Below are 27337 nucleotides of genomic sequence, written 5' to 3'. Positions count from 1 at the left end.
AGTAACAACTTTTCATCCCTCAAATTTTAATCTTTTTGAACAATATCGTAATCGTTTTTTTAAAACCTATGCTGAACTTTTATTTGCACTTCTTGTCATTGAGCAACACCATTAAGTTCTCCTCAAGAACGACAAACTTCATCCGGTTAGTCAACATGCGGCTCCTCTACAATTCAAGGATTTGATGCACGTCGAGAGTAATTATTCTAGACGACAATATCGTCATCAATACCAATATGCACACAGTCGAGGAAGAGGAAGAGGAAGAGTAGGAAGAAATCAACAAAGGAATCAATATCCCACAAGTAATCAAGTCAAGGCAATGCATCGTCAATCAAAGTCAAGTAAAGATAAGCCTTCATCGAATTCATGTCTTCGATGTGGTTTACGACGGCATTGGGCAAATACTTGTCGTTTTCTTTGTCTTATTGATTGTGCCTCAACACACTATTCTATGTCATAAAGAATTATTTCATCATGTTAAAGACCAAGCCCCTTTTGACATCAAGACTATAGCTCGTTCTTGTATTGGACAAGGAAGAGGTCCCGCCACTATCCAACTTCCAAGTGGTGTTTTCTTGGAAATACATGATGCTATCTATGCGCATACCTCACTAAGAAATCTTCTTGCATTTGTAAATGTGTGACGCAATGGATACCACCTCATGACATGGGAACAAGATGGGAAAGAGACAATGCGAGTTGTCACGCACCTGTCAAATACTACCCAAGTTATTAATGTGTTCAAGGTCTTACCAAACCACAAACCAATTGTATTGTTTCAACCTTAAAGCCCCGAAGATCCGCATGGCTTCATTTGCCCACTACTCCAATATTTCCTCGAAGGTCAATACTAATATAATGGATCTCTAGCATGATTGTGGCAATACAATGATTAGGAGAATGATCAATAATGTTCAAGATCTACCTTTAAAGTTGGAATACTTGAATCGAGTTAAAACTCGTTTTTGTGTTCCATGTGCATAAGGAAAGCTTGTGATTCGTCCTTCTTTGCATGAGGAACGGTATGAGTCACCAAAATGTTTGGAGCATATACATGGTGATATCCATGGACCAATGCACCCTCCTTCTGGACCATTTATTACTTCATGGGAGTCAAAGATGCTTCGTCGCATTTTTCTCACGTCACACTTCTTTCTACTCGCAACATGGTGTTGCCTCGAATCCTCATCCTTAGCATGAAGTTGCGCGCTCAATTCCCAAATTTTCCAATTAAGTTGATTCGGATGGACAACGTTGCCGAGTTTACGTCAACAACCTTTATTTGTTATTGCAAATCTATTGGTATTAATTTTGAAGTTTCAACTCCTCATGTTCACACTAAAAATGCTATGGCTGAATCTTTGATTAAACAAATCCAAGTAATTGTGCGGCCAATTCTTCTCAAATCAAATTTGCCTGGTTCAACATGGGGATATGCAATACTTCATGCAACACAACTTCTCCGATTCGTTCACGAAAGTTGTTGTCATAAGTTGATGGGGAGAGTAAACATGATATGATGCCTTTTTGGGATAAGTGAAAAGAAGCTATTCAAATTGAGCTAAATAGTCTTCTCAAACGAGGCGTTTTTGGTCAAATTCAAGAGACGCCTATTGGTCACACACCCATTGGCTATTGTTGGGTTTTTGTGCGGAAGCGTAATGATAAAGGAGAATTCATTCGTTATAAGGCAAGGTTTGTTGCTCAAGGTTTCACATAACAATCTGGTATTGATTATACTTATACATATTCTCCGGTTATGGATGCAACAAGTTTTTGTTGGTTGATTCATTTTACTGTTCATCGAAGTCTTCATATGCGTCTCATGGATGTGATTACAACTTATCTTTATAGTGATTTGGATAAAGGTATATACATGAAGATACCTAAAGAACTTTGCAAATCTATGCAGCTTGGAAAATTTCTCAATCCATCGATCAAGTTATGTAAGTCACTTTATGGACTTAAACAAGTTGGTCGTATGTGGTATCAACATCTTTCTTGTGGATTTAAGAATGATGATATTTGTCCTTGTATATTTATCAATCATTATCTCAAAGAATTTGTTATCATTGCTATTTATGTTGATGATCTCAATATTATTGGAACATCCAATGCTATTTAAGATGTTGTTGTTATGCTTAGATGCCAATTTGAAATGAAAGACCTCAGTTTAACTACATTCTGCTTGGGTCTTCATATCGAGCACCTATCTAATGGAATTCATCTTCATCAGAGCTTTGATATCCATAAAATATTAAAATGGTTTTCTATGTATCAAGCTCATTCTACTAGAACTCCTATGGTAGTACGCTCTTTGGATCCTTCTCATGACCCATTTCGGCCAAGATCTTCTAACGAGTCAACATTGGGACCACAGTATCATTACATGGTTGTTGTTGGTGCACTTATGTACTTGGCCAATTGTACGCATCCGGACATTTCGTTCGTTGTCAATTTGTTGGCTCGATATAGTCACGATCCTACCAGGAGACATTGGACTGGAATTTTAAGCAGATTTTCTGATATTTACGAGGCACTAAAGATATGGGTCTTTTCTTTACCAACGATTCTATGCACGGTCAATTGACCGGTTATTCTAACGTTGGGTTCTTATCTGACCCTCATGTTGGCAGATCACAAACAGGATATGTTTTCCTTGTTGGTGGCACAACAATCTCTTGGCGATTGACAAAGCAAACATTAGCTATAATATCTTCAAATTTTCTTTTTCTTTTTTTCTTTTTTTTTTAAAAGAAAGTTCACCTTGGTATTAATGGAAAGATGTCGAAAGGCTACAACGAGTTCATACAATATATTACAACCCTCATATCCACATCAACCAACATGTCAAGTATCAAAAGCCCTCATGAAGGTTGTTCCAAGACGGGGGGTGGAAAAAGCCATCTTGGTGGAGCATATCTCCACTTTATTCTTTCTCCAAAAGAGACAAAGACATCAACATTTTTCCAAATTTCTCTAAACTGTTGTTGTCTCCGAATCACAACCTCGGGCTCACCAGTTACAGTAACCATTCGGTTAAGTTCGCACTTTGAACGCATGGGTGAAGTGCGCACTTAACCGAGCTGCGCATTTAGGGGTTTTCTGAAAAAATTTGGGGCTTTTTGAAATTTTTTAGGGTTTCTTGAAATTTCCCCCTTCTTTGTTCATATCATATGTTTCTTCATTAGAAAAGTGATTGATTAACGTGATATAATTGACCTGAAATGTTTATGGTTTCAGCATACTCTTGTTGGATATCACTTTTTCCCGATTCCATATTACCTTGAGTTTTTGCCTTTTTGCTAGGCCTACCTAATGAACTTCCTTGGATATGATTAGATTTTTCTTTGCATTCTCTTCCTAGTGGTGGGAGGTTTGAGGAATCGTAGTAGAGATGGAGATGGAGGAAACTGGAAAAGAGAGAGGAGGAGCAACGGAGAAAGCATAGGCTGGAACAGAAAGAAAATAAACGAGATGTACAGAAAGAGAAAGAGAGGGAGGAAGGAGTGAGGGAGTGAAAGAAAGAAGGAGAAAATTAAGAATGAACGAAGGCGGTGACAGGAGGAGGTGGCGACGATGGTGGTGGGAGGAGGAGAGATGGAGATAAAGAAACAAAATTAAGAAAGTGAGGGAGGGAGAGAAAGAAAGAAACATAATTAAGATTGAATGAATACGGAAAAGGAAATGGATAATTGGGTTAAGTAGGAAAGTTTATTTTCTTTAACGAGAATCAAAATTACCTACTCACAATTCTACATGCACACATACAACACATAACACACACACAAACGCTACGACGGGAGAGACCAATTCTGAGATTTGGTTCTTTTTTCCTTGCATTTCCAGGAGACCCCACCCACCATCACGTAACAAATTCTTTTAAATTTTTCTTTTGTTAGAAACTCCTTTCTTATGTAGTTTCATCATGAACAATGTAATTTTTTTGATCATGATTTTGACCTCTATAAAAAAGCGCACTTAATAGAATGGTGCACTTAAGTGGGCACGCACTTAACCGAATGGTTACTGTATTGCATCATATTGACCTCTTAAAGTGTGTACGAGCATTAACCATACCTCTTCGATTAACTCAACTACATTCTGTTTAACTTTCTGAAATACACATTTACATCTAGCTTTCCACAATACCCAAATGACTAGAGAAGATATCGTAGACCAGACCATATCCTCTTCCAAACAACGGACTGATGTAATATCAGAGACCTCCAATACATATCTTCGATCGGAGAGGAGAAGGAAATCGCCATACTCCTTTTCATAGTTTTGCATTTCTTTAGCCAATCTTCCCCATCTCACAAAACCCCATGTGTACACCTGCCTACCATAAATAGGATATAACATTCTCAACATTCTTTTCCAAACTACTCTAGCAATAGGACATATCCATAAAACATGGTAAACCGATTCAATGGGTGAACCACAACTGTCACATTTTAAATCCTGACAATGTCCTCGCATCCATGACTTCACAAGAATGCCATAATGTGTCAACAACCATCTAAATAACACAACCTTTTTAGGAATTTGCATGGCCCATAACCATTTCCAATAAGCATTCAACCAAGAATCTGTTACATTACCAAATCTCCAAAAATTACAAGTTGCTGGTGTAACAATCACACCTCTCCTTAGCATTTCTCTACCCATTTTTACTGAATACTGAAAAAATGGGATTTGCTTACCTAACATTCCTTGCGCTGATCTGATTTGCCATTTCCACTCACCAGGATCCCACAAAAGGCCATCAATGGGCTTAGTCTCATAGACCCATAAATCAGAGAGATTGTTAACATCATTTGGATGTGGGTTCAATATCCATTTTTTATCTTTCTTCCATAATATACGAATAGGCAACCTATTCCCTCAAGTTACAATTTCATCTTCCACAAAGAGAGAATGAAGTCATCCAGAAGGCAAAACATCGAAGTAAAGGCATTCATGAGAGTTTTTATAACCCCTAACCCCCAATATCTTCAAATTTTCATGTTGAGATATTTTTACCAAAAGCTTACCTGCATCAAAACATTGGTTGAACATTCCTTCTCTTGGACTCAGAAGATTATCAAAGTTGATGAGCTAAAACAATGATGATGAGATGAGGAGGAGTGTTATGAACTCATGCATGAAATGCATCATCTATTTTAGTCTTAAGCTTCAGTTAACAAGACTTCATGATGTAAATAGTATGCATGCATCCCATCATCTTGTGAGTCATAAACTCATGTATCTCAACTCATTTTGGATGATATAGAGAAGAGCATAGCCTATGAGCTTTATCTAGAGATTATATTGATATGTGATTAGTGATCTTGATTAATATCTAATCACTCATTGATCTTGCTTAATAGTCTATGCTATAACAAATACCAAATATACATAACATCTTATATCATATACATAGAACTTAATATAAATATAGGAAACTAAGGAAATACTTAAGCATGTAAATTTGCTTGGGTATGAATACATCATGTTACAAATCATACCAATATTAAATTAGGCTAAACCATAAACAACATCATAGCATGCACATCATAGTCTATTTAGAAGACTAGACTAATTTAGTTGTTTGTATGTACAAGTTTTGGCAGTAATCGGCAAGAAGTTTGATGTGGACTTGATGAAGCAAAATGCATGTTTTTGGATAAGGATGAGTGATGAGGGTGTGGGGGGCGAAGCATACTCTCATGAGGGGATGAGGAAACAAGACTTGTTGTATTGTTGTATGTGCAGGATTTTGGTGGTATTCGACAAGATGGATGATGTAGACTTAAGGAAGTAGAATTTATGTTTTGGATAAGGATGAGCAATGATGTTGTGGAGGTTGAAGCATATTGTCATGAGGAGATGAAGAATTTACATGCATTTTATTGTTTATGTGTAGGAATTTGGTGGTATTCGACGAGATGGTTGATGAGGACTTAACGAAGCAGTTGAACTATGTTTTTGATAAGGATGAGTGACGATGGTGTGGGGACAGAAGAATAAGCTCATGAGGAGAGGAGGGAACTTGACTTAATTTGTTGTTGTATGTACAGGAATTTGGTGTAATCCGGCAAGATGGTTGATGTGGAAAGAGTAAGCATAGTTGTTGACTTTACAGTCACGAATGTGAATAGTGGTTCTCTTGAAAAACCAAACAAAGTACTTGAGCTTCTTCAGATCCGAGTTGTACAGGTTGAAGAAGTATTGAATGGCTCATAACTATGACCTGAGAGGGCTTCATTCTTAAGAGAGTTACTTTTGTTGTTGTCTATGGATATGGATACCTTGCAATGTGTCTAGGGAATAGATTGTAATTACTGGATTGTTTTTTCTATGTTAGAGTACATAGATTTGTTTCCTCAGCTATTATCTTACATAGGACGGGTTGGGGAAAAATTATTTTGTATGTTGAACCGTTATGACCTTTCTATATAACTAATGGGAGGATATTTTGTTTTAGAAAAAAACATCATAGCATGCACAAGATCACTACAATACAAACATGTTCAAGAACCTAACATAATAGACCAAGTTCAAGAACAAAACAAAGATACGTATAGACACAAATACACAACAAGCATTCCTAATAATGCAAAATCCTAATACAAATAATGTATCTGCTCAAGCCAAACCAAGCCAAATCAAAATCAACATCATAGCATCTACATGCATAAAACATAACAGACATGTACATGACTAGAAAATAATTCCTTTAGTACAAGATCAATATAGAGCACATCCCTTTGGTAATACAAATACTCGTAGGCACACATTCTTATGCATGGTGAAGAAATGAGGAATGTGACTTCCAAAGAATAGGTCGAACCAAGCCATAGACACAAATATACAATCATACACATGACACAAGTTCCAATACATACACATACACATTCTTGTGCATGGTGAACAAATAAACAACTTAACTTACACAATAGGTAAGGCATACATACATCATATTGAGGATCATTGTGGGCTAAAGAATGTTGAACCATGCCATAGACATACATATATTAGACACAAATACTTATACATTTTACTACACAAATACCTATACTTGTCGCATGGTGAACAAATAAAAGACTTAACTTACACAATATGTAGGGCATACATATATCATATTGAGGATCATTGTAGGCTAAAGAATACTGAACTAGTCCATAGACACAAATACACAGACATACATATTAAACACAAATACATATACATTTTGCTTCACATAGATATACAAATTCTAACATAGGGTAAACATTGTACAAGTTCTTGATACAGAATACATAGGGCATGAGTGTATGACACTTCGGAACACTGCAAAACCAGCCACACAAGAAGCAATATCATAGCTTGCATATGAAGAAAACATAGTAGACATGTACATCAACAGAACATTATTCCATATGTACAAGACCACCAGAGGATATACTTATTCTCCCAAAGGAGAACCTTGGCAAAGAACACATTGTAAAGGTGCAGATTATTGGAGAGAATTTTGTCATAGATCATGCAATGGAGCCTATAGTGGAGATTGTTGCAACGGAACATGCCTAGACATTGTGGCAAGATACCACTAGTACAAGTCATTGTAGAGGTTATTGCAGCAACACACATCATTTCAAAGGTTGTTGCGATAGAGCACGTTGTCATGAAAATCCGTCACTATGTGCGGATCGTGAGGCGGAACCGTCGGGGTCCTGGCCAGAAGGATTCGAAGTTTGTACTAGCTTTAGCGAGAAAGTATTTAAGATAGATTGAGAGAGATTGATATGGAGAGAGAGTGAGATTGAGATAAAGATTGAATGCTTGACTTTAGATTTGAGAGACAAGATACATCACCATTAGGATAACTTGATTTATTATTATTATTATTATTATTATTATTATTATTATTATTATTATTATTATTATTATTATTATTAATTTCTTCCCAATTTCTTCATTAGTCCCATCTTGATTGACCTCCATTCTTTTATAGATCCCCCCATGCATATGATGCATGGGAGGGTGCAAGACATGCACGTAATGCATGAAATGCATGCGATGCATGTTTGCCATGTCACTCATCCAAGCTCTCATGTATGAGATTTTAAATATGAAAAGTACAATTATAAAAGTATAACTCTAAAGTCATGACTTAGCTTAGTGGTAAGTCATGTGGCTCTTATGTAGGAGGTGCACACAAAATTTTACAAGGCTTTAGTCTTGTATTTACAAATGTTTAACTGTATATTACATCTTCAGTCGACCTCCAATGAGCTGATGGAACCTATAGACGATTTTGTTCGTTTCACACCGAAAATCTTCACGACACATGTGTCACAATCAACCTATCCGACCAACCCGACCGGTCCATGTCCGTCCGACTCGTCTTATCCGATCAAGTTCGCATCTAGTCTTGTTCGATCCGCATCCAGTCCCGTCTCGTCCGTCTGCCCGATTTTGTCTGTCCGGTTCGGTGGCGTCTAGATCCATCCAAAACCCTATTTGAATAACGTGGCTGCATTCATAGATTGACATATTCTCATTCGTGGGGGTTACCATACAAATGCATACGAATATGCATAAGAATACATGAAAAAATATTCATTAAATTTTTTTTTTTAAAAAGGAGTTCCTACTTTTTAGTTTCTAATATATATATCATACATAGATTGACATATTCTCATTTGTGGGGGTTACCATACGAATGCATACGAATACGCATAAGAATACATGAAAAAATATTCGTTAAAAAAAAAAAAAAAAAAAGGAGTTCCTACTTTTTAGTTTCTAATATATATATCATATAACAAAGAGACTTTCACATTAAATATGGGATATTTAACTTGACATTAAAAAGGAGGCTTACACTAAATAATATTTTTATATAAGAAATGGAAAACTTAAAACTTAAATGTATTTGTTTTATTTTTAATAAATATAAAATAATAATAAATAATAAATAAAAGGTTCATTAATTTCCCACTTTACTGTCCCACAAAAATTGATATTTTTATCCGTTATTAAAAGGGAACCTTGTACTAATAATATTTTTATAATATATATAAAACTTAAATGTATTTGTTTTATTTTGTAATAAAAAGAAAATTAAATAAATAAACTAAATAAAAGGTTCCCATAAATTTCATATTTTTATTTCACATTAAAAAGGGGAACTCACACTAATAATATTTTTATAATATTTATCAAACTTAGATGTATATGTTTTAATTTTCAATAAAACAAAAAATAAATAGAATAAATAAAAGGTTCTCACAAAATTTTATATTTTTATCTCACATTAAAAAGGGGACCTCACACTAATAATATTCTTATAAATTATAATAGATAGAAAAACTTTAAAGTATTTGTTTTATTTTTAATAAAATAAAAAATAAAAAATAAAAGGTTCATTAATTCCCCGTTTTTTACTCTCTTGACATTAAAAATGGGACCTTAGACTAATAATATTTTTATATATAATATATAAAATTATTTTTTTAAATAATAAATAAATAAACGAATGGTTCTGTAATATTCTTGGGGTCATTTTGTATTCTCGAATATTACGGATGTCGAATATTAAGAACTTCACGCATGGGTCAACCTATGGCCACATTCATTCGTCTATATAAGTTATACAACCCACAACCTTTATGTGCTCTAAACACATAGATATAATTTAAAGAGATATGGCTCTACTTATATAATCTGGAATCTTGATGTTGTCCTATCTATGTGGGATATCTCACAGTTTTGTTTTCCTTTTCTTCTTCTCAAACTTCACACTCACATAACTTGACACTTAGTTGTCTGTTTCACGTGTAGTAAAATGCATTCGAAAGCTCTTGAAGACATCCATCTTTTCGTACCAAGATTTTAAACTAATCTAAAATAGTATCTTTATTATTATTATTTCATATCGTGTCTGAAGAACCACACTCGATTTTGTATGTTCCTCGCAATTTTCACACTATTGCCGAAAATCTTCACGACAACGCTTCGAGGTTATGACAAGACACCGCAAGTAGAGGTCGTTGCAACAGTGCACATCATTGTAGAGGTTGTGGTAGGACACCAAAAGCAGGGTACATAGACTATGGATAAAAGAGGAGAAGGGTTTGAAGAAAAGCACGTAAACTGTTGCAAACCATGACATTGTAGAGGAGAAGAAGGGTTTGAAGTGTCGTTAGAAGGGAAAGAGAAGCAAAGAGAAAAGACTTACTTACATGATGCGAGAGAAGAAATGAGAAAACATGAGAGAGAGAGAGAAGAAAGATATATTAATGTCTTCTAATACCAAAATTGGCCCATGAGACAATTGGTTTACAACAAAAATGGAGTATTTACCCATTCATCAAAAGTAAAAATAAAAATAAAATAAAATAAAATAGAACGTAAGTTAAAGAGCTCTAGCAAAAAGAACATGTTCTATAAGGAAATGACTTTATACTAGGCCTAGTTTCATTTCCATCCAAGTCTCTCGAAAAGAAGCGGGAGGTCAAAGGGTTTCGATGTGGAGGTGGCCCGTGGTCCCAATGTAAAAGATACCATAACCATAGTTGTTAGGCGGCGTAGCTCATGTTCCCTTATCTTCTTAATTGTTTCTACTCCACGTCGAGTTGCTTTGAAGCCCGACATCCGAGGGCATTTGGTTGTTCTTTGCATTTCTACTTCCTCAAGAGAGAGGCTAAGTGGTGTAGGTGTGTCCACATTCATCATCTCCTCTTGTTCTTGAAAATTTGTATTAGTTACATGTTGGTGAATATTAAAATTATTATGGTTAACATTTTGTAGTTTTTCCTCCCTATGTTGTTTTAGCTCTAAGATATACCTACTAGTCTCTTTATATCCAGGGTATCTAATAGTTTGGAGAGGGTGGGAGAGGGTCCTAGTATGTTTTGGTATTTCGCCCTTATCTCGGCATAAGTTGGACACTTGCATGTAAAGTGATACCCATCCTCTATCTCTATGTGACATAACTAACCTACATAGCCTTTCCTTTCTAGGGACTCCATTAGTACGACCATTCTCAATCTCAAGTTGGTGAGATGATATCCTAAGTTGTCCAATGGTCACCCTTAGTGCATTCGTCAAGAATGTATCTAGATATTTTGGTTGTGTGATAAAACCTAGCTTAGAGAAGTGCATGAAGTGTTCCTTATAGTACAACATTTTAGATGGGAGTGACTCTCATGGGGTGATCCATTTATATCATGTAAAAATTTGCCATATTTCTTGGCGTATTACTTTATTATGGTCCTCATGAGATATTAAAGTTTGATCAGTCCCATGGTTGTACTTAAGGGGAGGTAGGTTATCAATGTCTATGCAATTTGCAAGTAACCAATGCACTACAATGCTATACTAAGAGCTACTATCTCCAGACTCATATAGGGATCGGGATGCCTCAAAAGCTTGACGGGATATCCTATCTTGTGGTTGGTTGTGTATCCTATGAATAAAAACTACCAATTGTAAGAGTGCTTCTACTAACATTGGGGGCCCATTGGGGGCAGACTGAACTCTACTCTAATAATGTCATGTGGTATTGTCGATAACATTATCACCAAAGGTCTCTCTAATTGTGTCCACATGAAGCACAGTAGACCTGGAGCCCATACTACTGATGCATACATGAGTGAAGGGTTCACTAATGAGTCAAAGAGCCATCCCTTAGTCCGTGGCTCTTGAAAGTATGCCTAGTGGCATTGTCTCTCTAAGAGTGAGAGGGATGCATACCCTCTCGTTAGCCTATCTTTGGTTGCTTGGGTCATCGAGAATTTACCTAAACCAGCACTAAAAGTGACTCCCAAATATACATATGATCCAACTACCTCGACTGGTTTATGAGATAGGAGTAGGTGACACTTACTCCTAACTCAAGACGATGTGTGAAAGATAAGGACTTTAGTTTTTGTTAGATTCACTAGCAAACCTCCTTGTGTGCAAAAGTCATCTAGGGCATTAAGGTGCTTTTGTAGGTCGTGTTCAGACGTCGAGGGCAAAACTATGTCATCGGCATAGAGAGAGAGAGAGAGAGATCTTTTTAGTGAAGCTATTTCCGTACACCTCTACCTCGACATATGCATTGACAACCTCAGATGCACTTGATAAGAGGAGGGAGAAATACTAGTGAGAGGCTATGTGTGTCTATGTTTTTTTTATTCAAATAAATTCCCATGAAATGTAAATTTCATTTTTTAGGAGAAGTGATGATTGACTTTTTTGGTCCCAATTCTTAGAATAATTTTTAGTTTTTATGCTTTTTAGATTCAACATATTAGCACTAGATTTTTTACCATATATATATATATATATATATATATATATAACCAATTATTTGTTTTCTTTTAAAACTCACCACTAACAATTTTTATATGGTTGTGGTTTAGGGCATATTCGTTGGAGTTGCAAACAAGGATGTTGCCAAAATTTCAGTCTAACAAGTTATTTAGAATAAAATTTTGGAAATTGCCACAATATGACATGCTCGTTCTCTGTTATGGGTGGGGGATGAAGCCTCGAACGAGTCCACCCCCCTCCCAAGGGGGTTATGTGTGATGGAGAGAGAAAAGGAAAGAAAAAACAATGAGACACAAAATGAGAGGGGAAAAACTATATTGCATTACATGGCCCATAAGGGGTTTATATAGTACATAATGTAACGGTTAATAATATGACCGTTACTGTCTTGTCACATGCACATAATTGTGCATATGTGTTCACACATATATTTATCCTCACTCACAAATACGACAACCCCTTTGACGTGTTTTACCCTTATACCACCTCATACACTCCTACATTCTCAAACTAACCTGACATCATATTTGAGTTCTTCATCATACTTCATCTCCTTATATTGTACACCTTTTGCATACAGTACTTCTAAGTTAATCACATTCTACTTGAGTGCTTGTTGTATTGTCATCTTTACTCTTCAACATTGGCACCCTCCCCAACTTGTCTTTAGCAATGATCTTTTCTTTGAAGCTCTCATACACCTTGATATATTCTTCCATTGATTAGTATTAGACTCTTAACAAAAGCACTCTTGCACGACCTACTTGTAGCAACTTATGGCGGTCACATCCTCGTCCTCGAAGTCTTTTAGTAATGTCATTTGGAAAATATCCCATGATGTATGGGCCTCATGAAGTTCTATAATTTGTGTATGTAGAGCAGAGGATACCACTCCATTGAAGTACTTCCATTTCGTTAACTTGCCTACATTCTCTTGAAGCATCACATTGTTGTATTTATCCAAATAATCGTTAACATTGGCACCCTGAAATTGTCCACACAAATGTGTATACAAGTCTTTCAACCCCACATTGCACGACTTCCCTTTCCCTTTTCATCTACATCATCATTCTCGCCATCACCAAAGCAAAGTCTTCATTTTGGGTAACCATCCTCTCTTGACGCTCCTTTCACGGCGGGTTCACCACATTTATGTCACAAAGTTATGCGCGTGCGTGTAAAATTTGAGAGGGACCACCATGGACTTGAATCAAAGAGGATGGGACATTAGGTGACTCAAAAGCTATTGAAAGCCCAGGGCTCTTCAGACTCAAAGGCTCGTCAAAGTCGGAACTTCTCTTGAGTTAAAAGCACAATAGAGTCGAAGGGAAGATAGAGTCAAAACCTCTCTAGAGTCAAAAGGAAGATAGAGTTGAAGGCTTGACAAAGTGGATTGTAAGGCAGAGTCGGAGTTGAAACCTCTCTTGAGTCGAAAGGAAGATGGAGTCCAAGGGAAGATAGAGTCAAAGGGAAGGCAAAGTCAAAGGTTAGGAAGAGTCAAGTTGAAGGTTAGGTAGAGTCGAAGAGTAGGCAAAGTCAAAGGTAAGGCAGAGTTGAAGACCGTAGGACAGAGTCAAAGATAAGGTTGTTGGCATAAAAGACCAACTCCTTCCAATTTGTATCCTTAAGAGTGAACACGTTCAAGTTAGGGCTTGAGTATATAAGCCCAATTGTAACATTGTAAATAGCAGAGAGAGAGTTTTATAGAAGAGAATAACATAGCTTACATTGTCTATCTTACTTCTTACTTCTTGTGTATTGTGCATACTCTATCTTTCTATTGTGTACATGTTGTTCACTTAACACATTAACTTGCAGGTCCTCACATCTTCTTCTACATATTATATACAACAAGTGGTATCAAAGCGACCTTGTTGTCCGGCGGCAAAGAACAACAGAAAGCTGAAAAAGTAGTTATCCGACTAAGAGAAAAGATTAGATCAACAACATCTAGTTTCAAAAAATGGCGACATTTTCTGACACGAATGTGGAAATCCAGAAGTTTGACAGGAAGAACTTCGCCCTCTAGAAAGAGATGATGTAGAATTTTCTTATCATCCGACAACAAGTTGAAGCCATTTGGCACAATACCAAGCCGGCTTCAATGTTTGTTGAAGAATGACAATCTATGGACAAGATAGCCAGATCAACCACTCATATGCATCTAGCCGAGAATGACTATTTCAGCATGGCAAAGGAGACAACATTATCTTTGTGGGAGAAACTCCAGGCTGTGTATGAGAAAAAGTCCTCATCAAAGCTAATATTGATTCGACATTTATTTAACATGAAGATGAGAGAGAAGGATCTAGTGACCTCCCACATCAATACCTTCAGTCGGGTGTTTTCCGAACTCTCCTCTCAAGGGATTAACTTCGAAGAAAAAGTTAAAGCCCTTGCCCTCCTTTTGAGTTTGTCAGCGAGTTGGGAGGTATTCTGCATGACATTCGCCAATAGTTGTCCAAATCTCAATGTGGATGAGACAATCAGACAAGTCCTCACTAAGGACATTCGGCGAAAATCGATGGGACTCACCATCGATGAATCGACAGAAGCCCACTACTCAACTGAGTCAATCGGACGAACCAACTAATTGAGAGAACAAGCCGAAAGAACAGGTCGAAACACCAATCGACCGAGAAGGAGGGAAGATCGACAGCCATCAAAGTCAAGGAACAGTCAATCTAGTCAACAGAAAGACTGGTCAATAAAGAGAAAGGAGAATAGTTGACTATTCGATCGAACACAAGGACAATCTTACTCGAATCATTCTCCAGTCAGCAACCAAATCAATGTTGTCAACTCCCGATCAAGAGAAATCCTCTATCTAGAGGACTCAATTATCGGAGAAGTCCTTTACAAATGTGTAGGACACACGAACGTGGCTGCTAGATTCCGATGCCACATTTCACGTGACCCCAGATATCTAATGGTTTTTAGACTATTAGACCGGAGCCGACGACACTGTCTGACTTGGCAGTGGGCAGGAATGCAAAATCGCCGGAATCAGCGAAGTACCAATTCAATTTCCAAACAGCAATACGATCATCCTACGCTATGTCCGACATGTACCTAGGTTACGAGTTTGGTCTCCATCGGCATGTTAGCCGAAGACGGGTATCGAACGACTCTCAATGAGTCGACATGGACGATCAGCCGGGGGAACAAGAAAATCGGATGTGGATACACACACAATAACTTGTACCCATTGATGGCGATCAGTCCAGAAGGGGCCCTGAACGTAGCCGAATCGTCAAATTTGAACTTATGGCATGGCTAACTCGGCTACATGTCCCAAGTCGAACTAGATAGGCTAATGGCGATCAGCTACATCCCCAAACTCCAGACAAAGATGGACTTTTGCTAGCATTGTTGCTACTGGAAACGGACCCGAAGTTGACACTCTCTCCACTATGAGACAATACGACAATCCCTAGAGCTCGTGCACACTGACATTTGCGGGCCGATGCCCGGAAAATCTCTAGGAGGCTCCTGGTACTTCATCAAAGACAAAGTCGAAGGTAAGACGAAGTCAATAGTAACGCAGAGTCAAAGGTACGAAGATAAGGAAACAATAATGATTAAAGCGCGAGGTTAAGAACAAAACATGTGATTAACCCAAAGAACATAATATTACGAATGGACATAATATTAAGTCTAGCTTGGCCACTTTTTAGGCTGAAAACGTTGGATAAAGAAAGAAATTCCCTTTATAAAATAAGGTTTACAAGATTTTGGGGTAAATCATTACAACTGTGGTAAATTTTCAAAAATAAAAGAAAAACAAAAAACCCTAAAATTTATGAAGAAGAAGATAAAATCCTAAGATCTCAAGTATGTTGAGGAGAAGAAGAAGAAAAAGAAAAGAAAAAGAAAATCGGAGAAGATAAGTTCACGAGTAGAGCTTTAAAGGGGAGATCCTTGGTGCAACATCCCAACAAACGACGGTCACGTCACCTCTGGTTGAAGTTGGTCTTGTACACCTTCTTGATTCGCAACCCTAGCTCTCTATTCAGAACTCATTAGTGCTTCCACGTCTCCCACCAATGAGCTCTCATCCCCTTTTTATAGTGTTCAAGAGGTTCTCTCATGAACAAAATTAGTGGGTGTTTATTTATTTATTTTAGCACCCACCATTCTTTTCCCTCTTGGTATTTATTTTATTTTAGCACTCGCCGTGCTTTTTTATTTTTCACTTGCATGCACTACTTTTTCCTCTTAACGCCTAATGCTAGCAAAAAGGTAATCATAATGTCTACAATCACATTCATTTATCCACTTAATATTCTATTGTCCAAGTAAGATTCAAACCTTTGCCCTCTCATGGATAACACATGCTTTCACCAATTGAGTTAAGCAAATATATCTTCCTTATTTATTTCGTCCAATGGATTTTCATCATTAACAACGAATATGTAGATTATGTCACATAGAAATAGAGGATGAATCCCACTTTACATGCAAGTATCCGGCTTACGTTGAGATAAGGGAAAATACCAAGACATACTACGACCCCCTACCACCCTCTCCCAACTCCCTCCCAACTATTAGATATCTCGGATATAAAGACACTAGGTAGGTATATCTTAGAGCTAAAACAACATAGAAAGAGAATAAGCTACAAAATGTTAACCATAACCTTTCTAATATATCACCAACATGTAACCACGGAAAATTTTCAAGGACCAGGGGGGACAATGAATGTGGACACACCTGCACCACTCGACCTCTCCCTTGATGAAGCAAAAGACCAAAGAACAACCAAATGCCCTCGAATATCGGGCCTCAAAGTCACTGTTACGCAAAAGCAATTAAGTATATAAGGGAGCTTGAGTTACGCCGCCTAGAAGCTATGGTTGGGATACCTTTTACCTCGAGACCACGAGCCACACTTACATCGAAACCCTTTGACCTCACGCTCCTTTTTGAGAGGCTTGATGAAAATGAAACTAGTGCTAGCATATAGTCATTTCCTTTATAGAATATGCCACACCATAACATCTTTTGTACCATACTAAAACTCTTTTATCTATGTTTATTTTATTTTTATTGAGCTTCCTTAATCAGTTTGAGCTCGGTTTGGGATTTGCTCAAACCGGTTACCAAGTCGTTCAAAGCTCAATCATCTTGGCTAAACTGGTTTAGGACCCGGTTTAGTTCAAGGTGCCTCATGATCTTGGAGTTTATGAGAAGCTTTACCTGATGCTTGCAAATGTCGACCTTAATCTCCCCACAACGGTGGCAAAGTTATCTATTTATATATGTGCAACAATATAACGTGAAGACAACTCTTAAATTATAACGTTTTCAACCAACCAGCGCGACATAGCACGATTGTGACGAAGTGTCTGGCGCATAGTATATTTCGAAGAGATGGAGTGTGATGATGCATACATACCTACGCAATGTCATCGGGTTGCGAGGAGAGAAGTCTGCATCGCCAATGCACTTTGAAAGCAAGGGAGGGAGGGAGGGAGGGAAGGAGTGAATGGGACACGATCGAGCTAGTCGAAGTCCAATAGGAAGACAAGCGCGCGCACACACACACACACAGAGCTTAGTTAAGGATTTGGCTGACCGATCATTCTCGAAATGGAGTGATTTGTTCGTGATGCATTCATTTTCTCGAACCCGAACCCAAACCTAAACCTGAACAAAACTCGAACCCCCATAAACCTTGAACCCGAGCTGGAACTGAACTTGAATCGGGCAGGAACCAAACCCGAACCTGAACCCCCATAAAACCCCGAACTAAACATGCAACCCCATAAACCCCATAAACCTCGAACCTAAACCTGAACCCTCATAAACCCCGAACCCGAGCCCGAACTCGAACCTGAACCTGAAACCCCATAAACCCCGAACCCAAACCCAAACTAAACCTGAACCCCTATAAACCTTGACCTTGACCCCGAACCCGAACCCCCTAAACCCGGAACCCGAATGAGAAGAGGTGTCGTGTTGGGTTCGATGGTGCGGCTGGCCGCCGGGCTGGCGGGCGGGCGGCTGCCCAGACCCAATCCCCTCTTTCACTTCACAATTCTCTAACCTCCTTCTCCCTCCTGCTTCTTCCTCTCTTCTCTGTCTGTCTGTCTGTCTGTATGTGGCCATGGCCATGGCCATGGCGATCTTCATGGCCGTGTCCTCGCCATTTCTCTGCCTCCCCCATGGCCGCTCACCACTCATCCACACCTCCCTCGCCAATGGACAAGCTCTTCAGGTTCTTTTTCTAACCCATCAAACCTTCGTCTTTTTCTCTGCTTTTCTCTTTTTGCCTTTTCTTTCTTTCTTCTTCTTCTTCTTCTTCTTCTTCTTCCCCCCCCCCCCCCCCCCCTAAGCTCCCTCTTTCTTGTGTTGAAATCTCCCACTGAATGGAAACAACCAACAGTTGTTCTCGAAGAAAAACAACTGCAACAACAACAACAATAGAATGAGGATGAAGGATTCTTGTGCTTCGATTCTATGCACTAGAGCTTCGGAGGAGGTGAAGCCTTTTTGGAGCTTTCTCCTGGAATCGGATCGTTTCTCTTACTGCTCAGATCTTTCGGAAGTCGATACCTTGCAGGTGAAAAACCTTTCTTAGTCGACTCATCCATGAGGTAAATGTTGTAGCTTCTTTTTCCTGTTTCTGCTCTTGGTTTCTTCGTTGGGGTTGGCTGCACATCTTTTTTGTTCAAAGTCTTCTTCAGCCAATAATTCTTTCTTTTCCTTCTTTTTTCGTTGTTGTGTGTTCTCCATTTCGCTTCAAAATAAGTTGGATTTGTTGAGCTTGGATTTTATTTTTTTGACACCATTTCTCTTGAAACTCTCTCATAAATAGATATTGATGGTTTTGTCGGAATGTAAACTCCTTTTTTTATGCTATTTCTCATTAAAATGGCATGATTAGATGGATTTATGGTAGTCGAATGATGCACATGTGTGGCATTTTTCTTCAAGAAATGTTATGAATGCTGGATTAATTTGAATAGGGGATAGTGAGAACAACATAGGTTGTGTGACATTCATATCTGTAGATCTATGCCAATAGAATGTTTTCATTTATTTTATTTTATTTCATGTTTATCTCAATCTCAGTTTATCATTTTTTCTTCAAATATTGTAAATCAGTTTTAGAGCTTGTCTGTACATAATTTCGTGGTGAATTATTGTAGCAACATAGGTTGCGGCATTCATATCAATGTGTTTAGGTTAGTCGAACACGGCTGCCATTTCTCTTTAAAATACCAGCCAGGGTTTGCCATTTTAAAGGCTAGAGATTGAGGCCCATTTGCAGTCACGCATAAACCTTAATCAAAGTTTAGTTGTGTGCACATAAATATGAATTGGATGATGTGCTGATCATTTCTGAACTCTCTCCTCTGAATGCATTTAATACAGTTGAGCGAATTGTGGGCCAAGACACTTTGCATTATTAGAGACCCTCAAGATATCAAGAAGGCTTTGAAGAATAGCTACATGGTATTTGAGATCTTTTGCGTATATCACTTCTTGTTTTCATTTCATGTTCTCTCTTCTGTATATATTTTTCTTTCCATTCAACAGTTCGTGGCAGTTTTAGAACAAGGTGACACATCAAAATCATCAACAGCAACACCAAAGAAGCTAATTGGTATAAATAGATTTTTTGTTATTCTTGATGATTTGAGAGATTATATGTGTGCATGCTTTTTACGAAGTTAGTTACAGGTAGGAGTAGTATTGATGTACTTAACATGTTTCTGAATATTGAAATATGAAATGGTCTGGACGTGACATGAGAATATCTATTATTGTATTTGAGAATTTGAGTTAAGTGGTGAGCAGTATGTAGTATCTATCAATCTTATTTAAAGGATTTAGGAAATCTAACTTTTTTAAGGAATAACCTAATCATAGTCCTAGGTGACCACTGTCATTGCAACAATAACATCAGACAGATGCCAATATGGCCCATGGTATCCAACAAGGAAATAGAACCGTCTTATCATTGAGACCAACGAAAGAAATGAAATACATAAATTACCTCAAAGCGTTACTGTAATTTCTAAACTATGCATTTCAGATGTTTACTTTAACTTGGAGATTAATCTCTGCTTAATGCAACCTAATGGATTTATGCAGGTTTTGTTTTGTGATGCCATGTCGAGTTTATTTATTTTATCAAGTGATGGAAATTTGGTGTTTCTGTGTGACCTTTATGATGGAGAGTAGTAATATTCATGCCAGTAAAAAGAAAAAATTAATGGAATAAAAGATATATCAGTGTACTAGTAGCAGAGTCACTGTTAGAGATAAAATGATGATACACATTGTTCATCTTTTTTTAACATTTCTGTATGAACTAATGAGCATGTTAGGATCTTTTCTCTTCTCCTGTAATCTTAACTAATGGGCATGTTTGTGACTCACCTCATCTCGTTTTTTTACACTTCCCTTGTGTAGAACTGATTAGCTTCAGAATTATTATAAAATATTGAAATGTGGGTTATCTTTTCAACAGGCTTTGGCCGTGCGGTCTCTGATGGCGCATTCATTGTATTTTCCAACCTTAGAACTAATATTTGAAAAGAAGTAGTGATTGTCTTTCTACTTGCTTTATTAAAATTATTCTTGCTTTACAGGCAACGATATGTGATGTTGCAGTTGATCCTGCTTATCAGAGAAGAGGAATCGGCCGGAGGATTGTTAAGGAGCTCGTTAAGGTCAGTTACAGGCTTTTTCTATGAATCATTATGAAATTCCAGGTATTATGACAGGATGTGCTTTTTTAGGTTTTAATACTCCATAAGAGAACTATTATTCGTAATGGAATTTCCACCGCTGTTTTTCTGACAAACAGAACATAAAAAGAAGAGATGGTCCAACAGGGTTTGCAGTTTTTCCTGTTCCAAAAGCTCGCCTTTTCTTCTGGAACCTTGGCTTTCGGCAAGAGATAATGCTTAATGAAGTTATTTCGCTTCCATTTCTTTTGTCAGACATTAAATAAGACTGTCATGTGGTATCATGACTTGCAGGGGAGACACACAATTCAGGTTGATGACCTACAGAGGAAAGCTTCTGGAAAATGTACCCGAGCCATAGAAGCTTCACAGTGAGGCAAAGCACATGTTTTTCCTACAAGAACTATGTTGGGTCAGAAATGCAACCAGAAGGATACAAGTTTATGCTAGTAACTTTCTCAGGTAGCTTGTGCCATATACAATTATAATTAAGATGACATGTTCTCCTAGGCATCAAACTAGAAGCATGTCACTATTGTCTAATGCACAATGTAGTGATGTACCACCTTAGACTCCAGTTCCTGACCTGTGTCTTTTCCCTTGTTTATATCCCCATCGTAAAACTGGAAGGCACCATTACTTTTTGATCCTTTGAAAATTGTGTATAAAAGTTTTAAATGTATAGCTTCATTGCGCTGAAAAAATGATTGGCGAGCACCTAAATCAATGTGCATCTTGTTAATGCTCTTTTTCTATTGTACATTTGTGGTATGATATGACCTCTCTTAAAATAGGCTTTGCATAGGCCATCTTCACGTAGTTGGCAAGGGGTGCTGGAAACATATTTCTTGAGTACTCCGGTGTGTGTAAATGGTCGAGAATTTCACTTTAAAGGTTTGAACCCTATTGGAGTCACTATTATAGGGGCCAAGCCATTGAGCTTACCTAGAGATATGATGTTTCCAACTACCAGGGATTGGCAAATCTACAAAGTGTAACCATGGTAAACAAGAGGTTCTATATTCAGATACCAAACCATGGAATTTGTGTGATGAGTAAATATACTTATTGGAATATGTTTCTTAAACTATGATTTACATGTATGTGGAATTTGTATGACTAGAACACTAAAGTTACTGGAATATGTTAGTATATTTATTCCAGTTAATATATTTTAAACTATTAGTTACATTATACAAGAATGTTTGTTCATGCAGAACTGAACAAGAAGACATTGACAAATTAAGTAGACAGTATGCTGAATGAGTGGAGAAAGGCAATTTGGTAGCCATGTGTTGCTCAATCTAGACCTGTTTATCATTTTCCTATTATGGAAATGTGTAATAGAGAGTGATCATTATTGGAAGATGCCAATATATTCCAACCTAGAAATTACTTATTAAGTAAATATCTATTCTTGGAGAGGTCTACAAAATTGTGTCAGGTTAAAGAAAAATTATGCATGAGATGGATGGATGGATGTGAAAAAAACTCTATTCATGAGTTTTTTTACTAGAATATTAATCCTCAAACAGACAAATGGAAGCAACAAATAGTTTAGTGCAGGTCTCTAATGTGTGATTAGAGTTGAGTTATAGAGTTATACAGTAGAGAAACTTATTCTCCTTAGTAGAGTAGATACACATGCAACAAAAGCTCGGAGTCGTTCAATACATTACTCTACTGAAGGTTACATAGGTCTGTTGTCAACATTTGATTATGTTATAAAATTGCCTGGTCTCTAAAAGAACTCTTGATTTCGCTTCTGGTTCTATGAACTCTTTCAGCATTTGATTACCTAATTTGTTGCAATATTTGTCGTAGTTCATATGTTGGGCTCAAAAAAGAGATTAATGACAGGGGACCATATGTGACACACCTACCCAAAATTCTTGGCTTAGATGTGTGCGTGCGTATGTTTTGACATCATTATAACCAAAGCCCTAGATGGTTTAGTACATCCTTCATTATGAAACTGAAGTGGATGTAAAGGGAGAATTAGTGCTTGTTAAGCAGTCACAACACCATTATGAAACTAAACTGGAAGCATAAAGAGGAGAATTAGGGCTTGTTAAGCAGTCTGCAAGAAAACAATGTAATGTACTATGCAAAATCAATTACGCATAAAAACCTTCCAACAACTCCAAAGACCAGAGATCATAACAAGCATATTAGAGAACCCCATCACTTCATTAGATGATGTCCATCCATTATACTCCTACAAATTTGATATGGACAGATTTCTTAACAAAAACTAGTGGCACATCTCAAATTTTTGTAACAACATTGCTCTCAACCTTCTTTAAGATGAACATGTTAGAATCTTGACATCAAGGGATTGGTTTGTGAAACTTATATGACTTATTGTTGGGTATGGCAGTAACTCCTCCACTAATCTACATAAATTATAACGACCTCCCTATCTCTTCCTCTCCCTCTCATAAAGTTCTCTATGCCTGAACACGAAAAAAGGTCCAACTCAATTGAACTCCGCCTCATACAATAATATGTGTGCTATTTGAGCACTTATATGATCTTTTTTCCCCCTTTCTATCATCTAGGGATGGTTAATGTGCTATTTGAGCAATATTTAAATCTACAAAAACTTTGGGGTGTGTTCTAAGGAGATTGAACAAGGAGGGTCATTTAAAAGTCCTTGCATTGCCTTCCTTGGAGTTGGAACTCTTGCAAAAAAGAGATTATCCTAGGCTGTTTACTTATTATTGGTTCCATGGTTTCTAACCTTTTTTTCACTTAAGAGGAAGAAGCCATCTTGTCCCATATGGTATCCATATCTACACTAGACACACTACTAAACCCTCCATGCTGGACACAAGGCTCCCATTTGAGCTCCCCAACATCCTCCTCCTCCTCCTCCTCCTCCAAGCCTGAGGAGGAATCTTGTGTCCCCACTCCCAACCCGATCAGATCCTCGAGCAAATTAGCCTGAAGAGAAGACATGATGTCCTGAACGGCGACGACATTGCTCTGAACAAGGGATCGGACCATGGAACTAGTACCCTCTTCGAGGAGGGTAGCATCGGAATTATAATTTCCTACAAGGAGGTCTCCATCCATGTCTATAATGCTCCCATTGTCCGTCTGGCTCCCGCATGGCATTGTTGTGCCATTGAGCATTGCTACCGATGACTTGCCGGAGTCCAATGGCATTATGTCCGAATCCTCGACCTTGGGCAGGGGTTGAGGCGAAAGTGTCGGAATATGCTTGCCATGCCCCTTCCCCGCAAGAATGGCTTCGAGCTTAGCATCTAGGATACTTATCATAGCCTCCGTCAATACGGCCCCGGCACCGTCCCCGGTCCCATCGGAAGGCACATTTGAACGGTGTAAGTAGGGTGGGAAATTGAGCCGAGCTCGATCACCTCTGAGCTTGTAAGCTGCCAGATCGTACGCGAGGGCCGCCTCTCGGGCCGTGTCGAAGGTACCGAGCCATAGACGGGTTCGGTTACGAGGAAGCCGAATCTCCGCCACCCATTTTCCCCAATGCCGCTGCCTCACCCCTCGGTATAGCTTCGGTGGTGCCAATAGCCGCCTCCTCCTCGAGCTCAATTCCATGGCTTCTTTCTTCAATGGCCGCCTTGTTCTCAAGTCTAGATTATGGTCCAAGCTAGGATGAGGTTGCCCATTGTTGGATGCATATAGATGGGCGTGATGTGGCGGCGGAGGATGATCGGTAATGAAAGGGGGTGGGCTTATTTGGTTCATTGTGGAGGAATTCTTTATGCCAGAGCATGGAAGATGCAAATGCGGGAGCTCGGATTCTCGCCCAAGAAGAAGAAGGGCAGGATGATGATGATGACTGAGGGGATTCCGAATAAGATGAGGAAGCATGTTACAATCATGTTGTTGAGAGGAGGAGGCGAGAGCCGGAGGAGGAGGAGGAATCCGAGAAGGTTCCGGATTCCGAATCCGAGAAGGATCGTGATCGTGATGATGCGGATAGATCGCAATGTCCCAATTGTGATAGTTATGGTGAATCTGGTGATGGTGATGGGGATTGGAATTGGGATTGGGATTGGGATTGGAGAAGCTACGTTCTTCGACTGTTGTGAGGCAGCTCGAGCTCGAGGAAGACGAAGAGAAGCATCGGGTCATGCTCGAGAGGGATTTGGATGAGATTGATTATTAGGCTAGCTAATCAGGAGATTTCAACGAGGGATTGATTTTAATCACCCTGATTAGTGATTATATATACTAATTAGGAGATTGATGACTAATCAGGAGTCGATCAACGAGGGAGGGATTGATTAATCGTCTGATTAGTGATATGATTTAGGAGATTGATGAGTAAAATCTGATAAAGAGGAGATTTTAGGAGTTTGTTTGTGTGAGAGAAAGAGATGGATCTGACCAAAAAAACATTTAAAATCAAACAGAGCAAAATCTACTGGCAAATGTATTAAGGCATTCCTTTCTTTTTGGCTTTGTTTATATAAATTCTTTTTTTACCGGCAGCTGGCGGTGACTGAGGGGCACGTGTCAAAATTCTCCTGACACCTGGCGGTTTATTGACGAACGCTTGACACGCGTCCCTCAGCTGTCCGCGATGCGTTGCTGTGAAGCCATTGGATAGAATATCCTCAATTTTATTTATTTATTTATTTATTTATTTATTTATTTGGACACTTTTTTTTCCTTTTTATTAATTTTGGTCCCTGTTTTTTTCCAAAAAATATTAATTTGGCCTTTTAAACAATCACCCTCCCCAAGGTCAAAATAATATGAGCTTTTGGGGCCCATTGAAGCATTTCTTTCTTTCTTTCTTTACTGGAAAGTTCTACTAGTGTCTCGAAATGAGGCAGTGAGGCAGAGTCATCAGTGACACCAAATGTTCACAAATTTTCACTGGAATCAAGAGCACACATTTGAGATTTGCATGGGGATTGTGTGTGTGTGTGTGTGTGTGTGTGTGTGTGTGTGTGTGTGTGTGTGTGTAGGGACTAAGGAGTGGACTGGACCAGAAGCTCCGATATGGTCAAATGAAACACATTATACCAACGTGTGATACTCTTTTTAACTCCGAGACTTGCTCGTAGCAAAATATGCAGTATTCATGAATCCATCTCACATGTAACCCAGTGCCCTTCCGCACACCAGAGAGAGTGTGAGTTAAGTCGGATGGAAGAACACTTATCGTGGATGGCAGACTAAGGGATGCATCGGCTTTAACATATGTGTGTGTGTGTGTGTGTGTGTGTGTGTGCAGGTGTAGATTCCCTAATTGGAGAAGGAAATGGTTCCATATTTTCATCTAGCAAATGCAATATAATGTGTGAGATGCTAAACTTCACATCTTTCCCCAAGTTGTGGTACATTGGCATGACAAAAAAAAAAGCCTCATTGATGGAGGAATATGTTGATGCATCACATTTTCCAAACCATTTCTTCACATATCACATATTGTATACTTCAAGAGCCCAAGATTTTGGTTTTATCCATCTTTTCATAATGTTTCTTTTTTCATATGATACTAGGAAGTTGATGTGAGGTTTATTTTTAACCTCAAGATGTACTCGACAACTCTTTCCATGGTCATGATCTCAATGGGAAGTGATCATACTTGAAGAAGTAGGAACATATATGGTGTTTCTAGCTTGAGTTGACAAAACTTCGTAAAAAAGCACCTGTAGACATATTCAAACGTTGTTCGAGGTGGAATTAGAGAGAGAGAGAGAGAGAGAGAGAGAGAGAGAGAGAGAGAGAGAGAGAGAGAGAGAGATAATTTAATAAAGCATTGACGTTATCACTGATTCAATTGGCCTCCACATTGGTGAACAATTGTTATTTCCCATATGATTTGAGATTACGTTTATAAGACCGTATTCTTCATATTCTCTTAAAAGAAAACAAATAAGTAATTATCAACATTTGAAAGAGTATCTATAAATGGACACAATCATTGGATTTTGGGTTTGATTCGATAAAGCTTTTCTCTTTGATTGTATTTGACCTCATCCCCAGGGACCCTCTCTAACGAAGATTCCAAGAGCTAGACTAGGGAAAATCTTATTTATTCAAGCTAGTAATGGCCATGTCACTTTAAATATCTTCATTACTAATGAGTACATGTAGAAGAGGACAATGTCTCATCTATAGGGGCAATGCATTAACGAAGTAATGTGCATGCAAACTGTAAAGGAATGGAAACAAAAGAGGGCATGAGCCGAATTGTCACTTTTTATGTACTAAAGGAAATAAAGTTTGTTGAGAGTAGGGGGTGATCTCATGTGTCCGGCGTAGATGGTGTTTTCACCAAAATAAAGTTCATTGATTTGAATATTATTTGTAACAAAAGTGTTGGACAATGTTGAGAGAAGGCCAAT

The 27337-nt window shown here is 38.2% G+C and overlaps 2 protein-coding genes and 1 long non-coding RNA gene across 9 annotated transcripts in view; 1 reads left to right on the top strand and 2 right to left on the bottom strand.

Annotated features, from left to right (window-relative positions):
- The window catches only part of LOC147854736 (uncharacterized), a 53893-nt gene extending 28502 nt beyond the window's left edge, over window positions 1-25391 (bottom strand). Inside the window, exon 1 of the mRNA XM_087331623.1 lies at window positions 23711-25391. Coding sequence (XP_087187749.1) covers window positions 23748-25109 — 1362 coding nt within the window. The 5' untranslated portion in view covers window positions 25110-25391 and the 3' untranslated portion in view covers window positions 23711-23747. The remainder of the gene's footprint in view (window positions 1-23710) is intronic.
- Window positions 18366-21716, top strand: LOC147854737 (putative N-acetyltransferase ycf52). 7 transcript variants are annotated; one of them, XM_087331612.1, is made up of 8 exons: window positions 18366-18511; window positions 18680-18856; window positions 19672-19752; window positions 19837-19903; window positions 20774-20808; window positions 20895-20975; window positions 21113-21192; window positions 21282-21716. In XM_087331612.1, the coding sequence occupies exons 1-8, from the start codon at window positions 18401-18403 to the stop codon at window positions 21352-21354; spliced, it is 705 nt and encodes a 234-aa protein (XP_087187738.1). In that variant the 5' UTR covers window positions 18366-18400; the 3' UTR covers window positions 21355-21716. The 7 variants fall into 7 exon arrangements, with proteins under 7 accessions (XP_087187738.1, XP_087187740.1, XP_087187741.1 ...); XM_087331614.1 differs by having other exon boundaries at window positions 18366-18520; window positions 18707-18856; XM_087331615.1 differs by lacking the exon at window positions 20774-20808 and having other exon boundaries at window positions 20917-20975.
- LOC147854738 (uncharacterized) lies at window positions 20875-21401 on the bottom strand. Its single transcript, XR_015531064.1, has 2 exons — window positions 21282-21401; window positions 20875-21192 (listed from the first exon to the last, which is right to left on the bottom strand). It is a non-coding gene; the product is annotated as an uncharacterized LOC147854738 (long non-coding RNA).
- Window positions 25392-27337: the final 1946 nt, after the last annotated feature.

This window comes from Azolla caroliniana, unplaced genomic scaffold, assembly GCF_043228905.1.
Source record: "Azolla caroliniana isolate FFs.n. ecotype wild unplaced genomic scaffold, voAzoCaro1.0.p SCAF_15, whole genome shotgun sequence".
Taxonomy (NCBI): domain Eukaryota; kingdom Viridiplantae; phylum Streptophyta; class Polypodiopsida; order Salviniales; family Salviniaceae; genus Azolla; species Azolla caroliniana.
This window is presented reverse-complemented; position numbering and strand designations above follow the sequence as displayed.

What these genes read in the sequence shown, in the direction of transcription:
- LOC147854737 (XM_087331612.1), top strand. Translation starts at nt 18,401, where the DNA reads ATGGCCATGGCCATGGCGATCTTCATGGCCGTGTCCTCGCCATTTCTC. An exon ending in AACACCAAAGAAGCTAATTG is followed by an intron (nt 19,904 to 20,773) that starts GTATAAATAGAT and finishes TCTTTTCAACAG; the next exon opens with GCTTTGGCCGTGCGGTCTCT. An exon ending in TCTCTGATGGCGCATTCATT is followed by an intron (nt 20,809 to 20,894) that starts GTATTTTCCAAC and finishes CTTGCTTTACAG; the next exon opens with GCAACGATATGTGATGTTGC.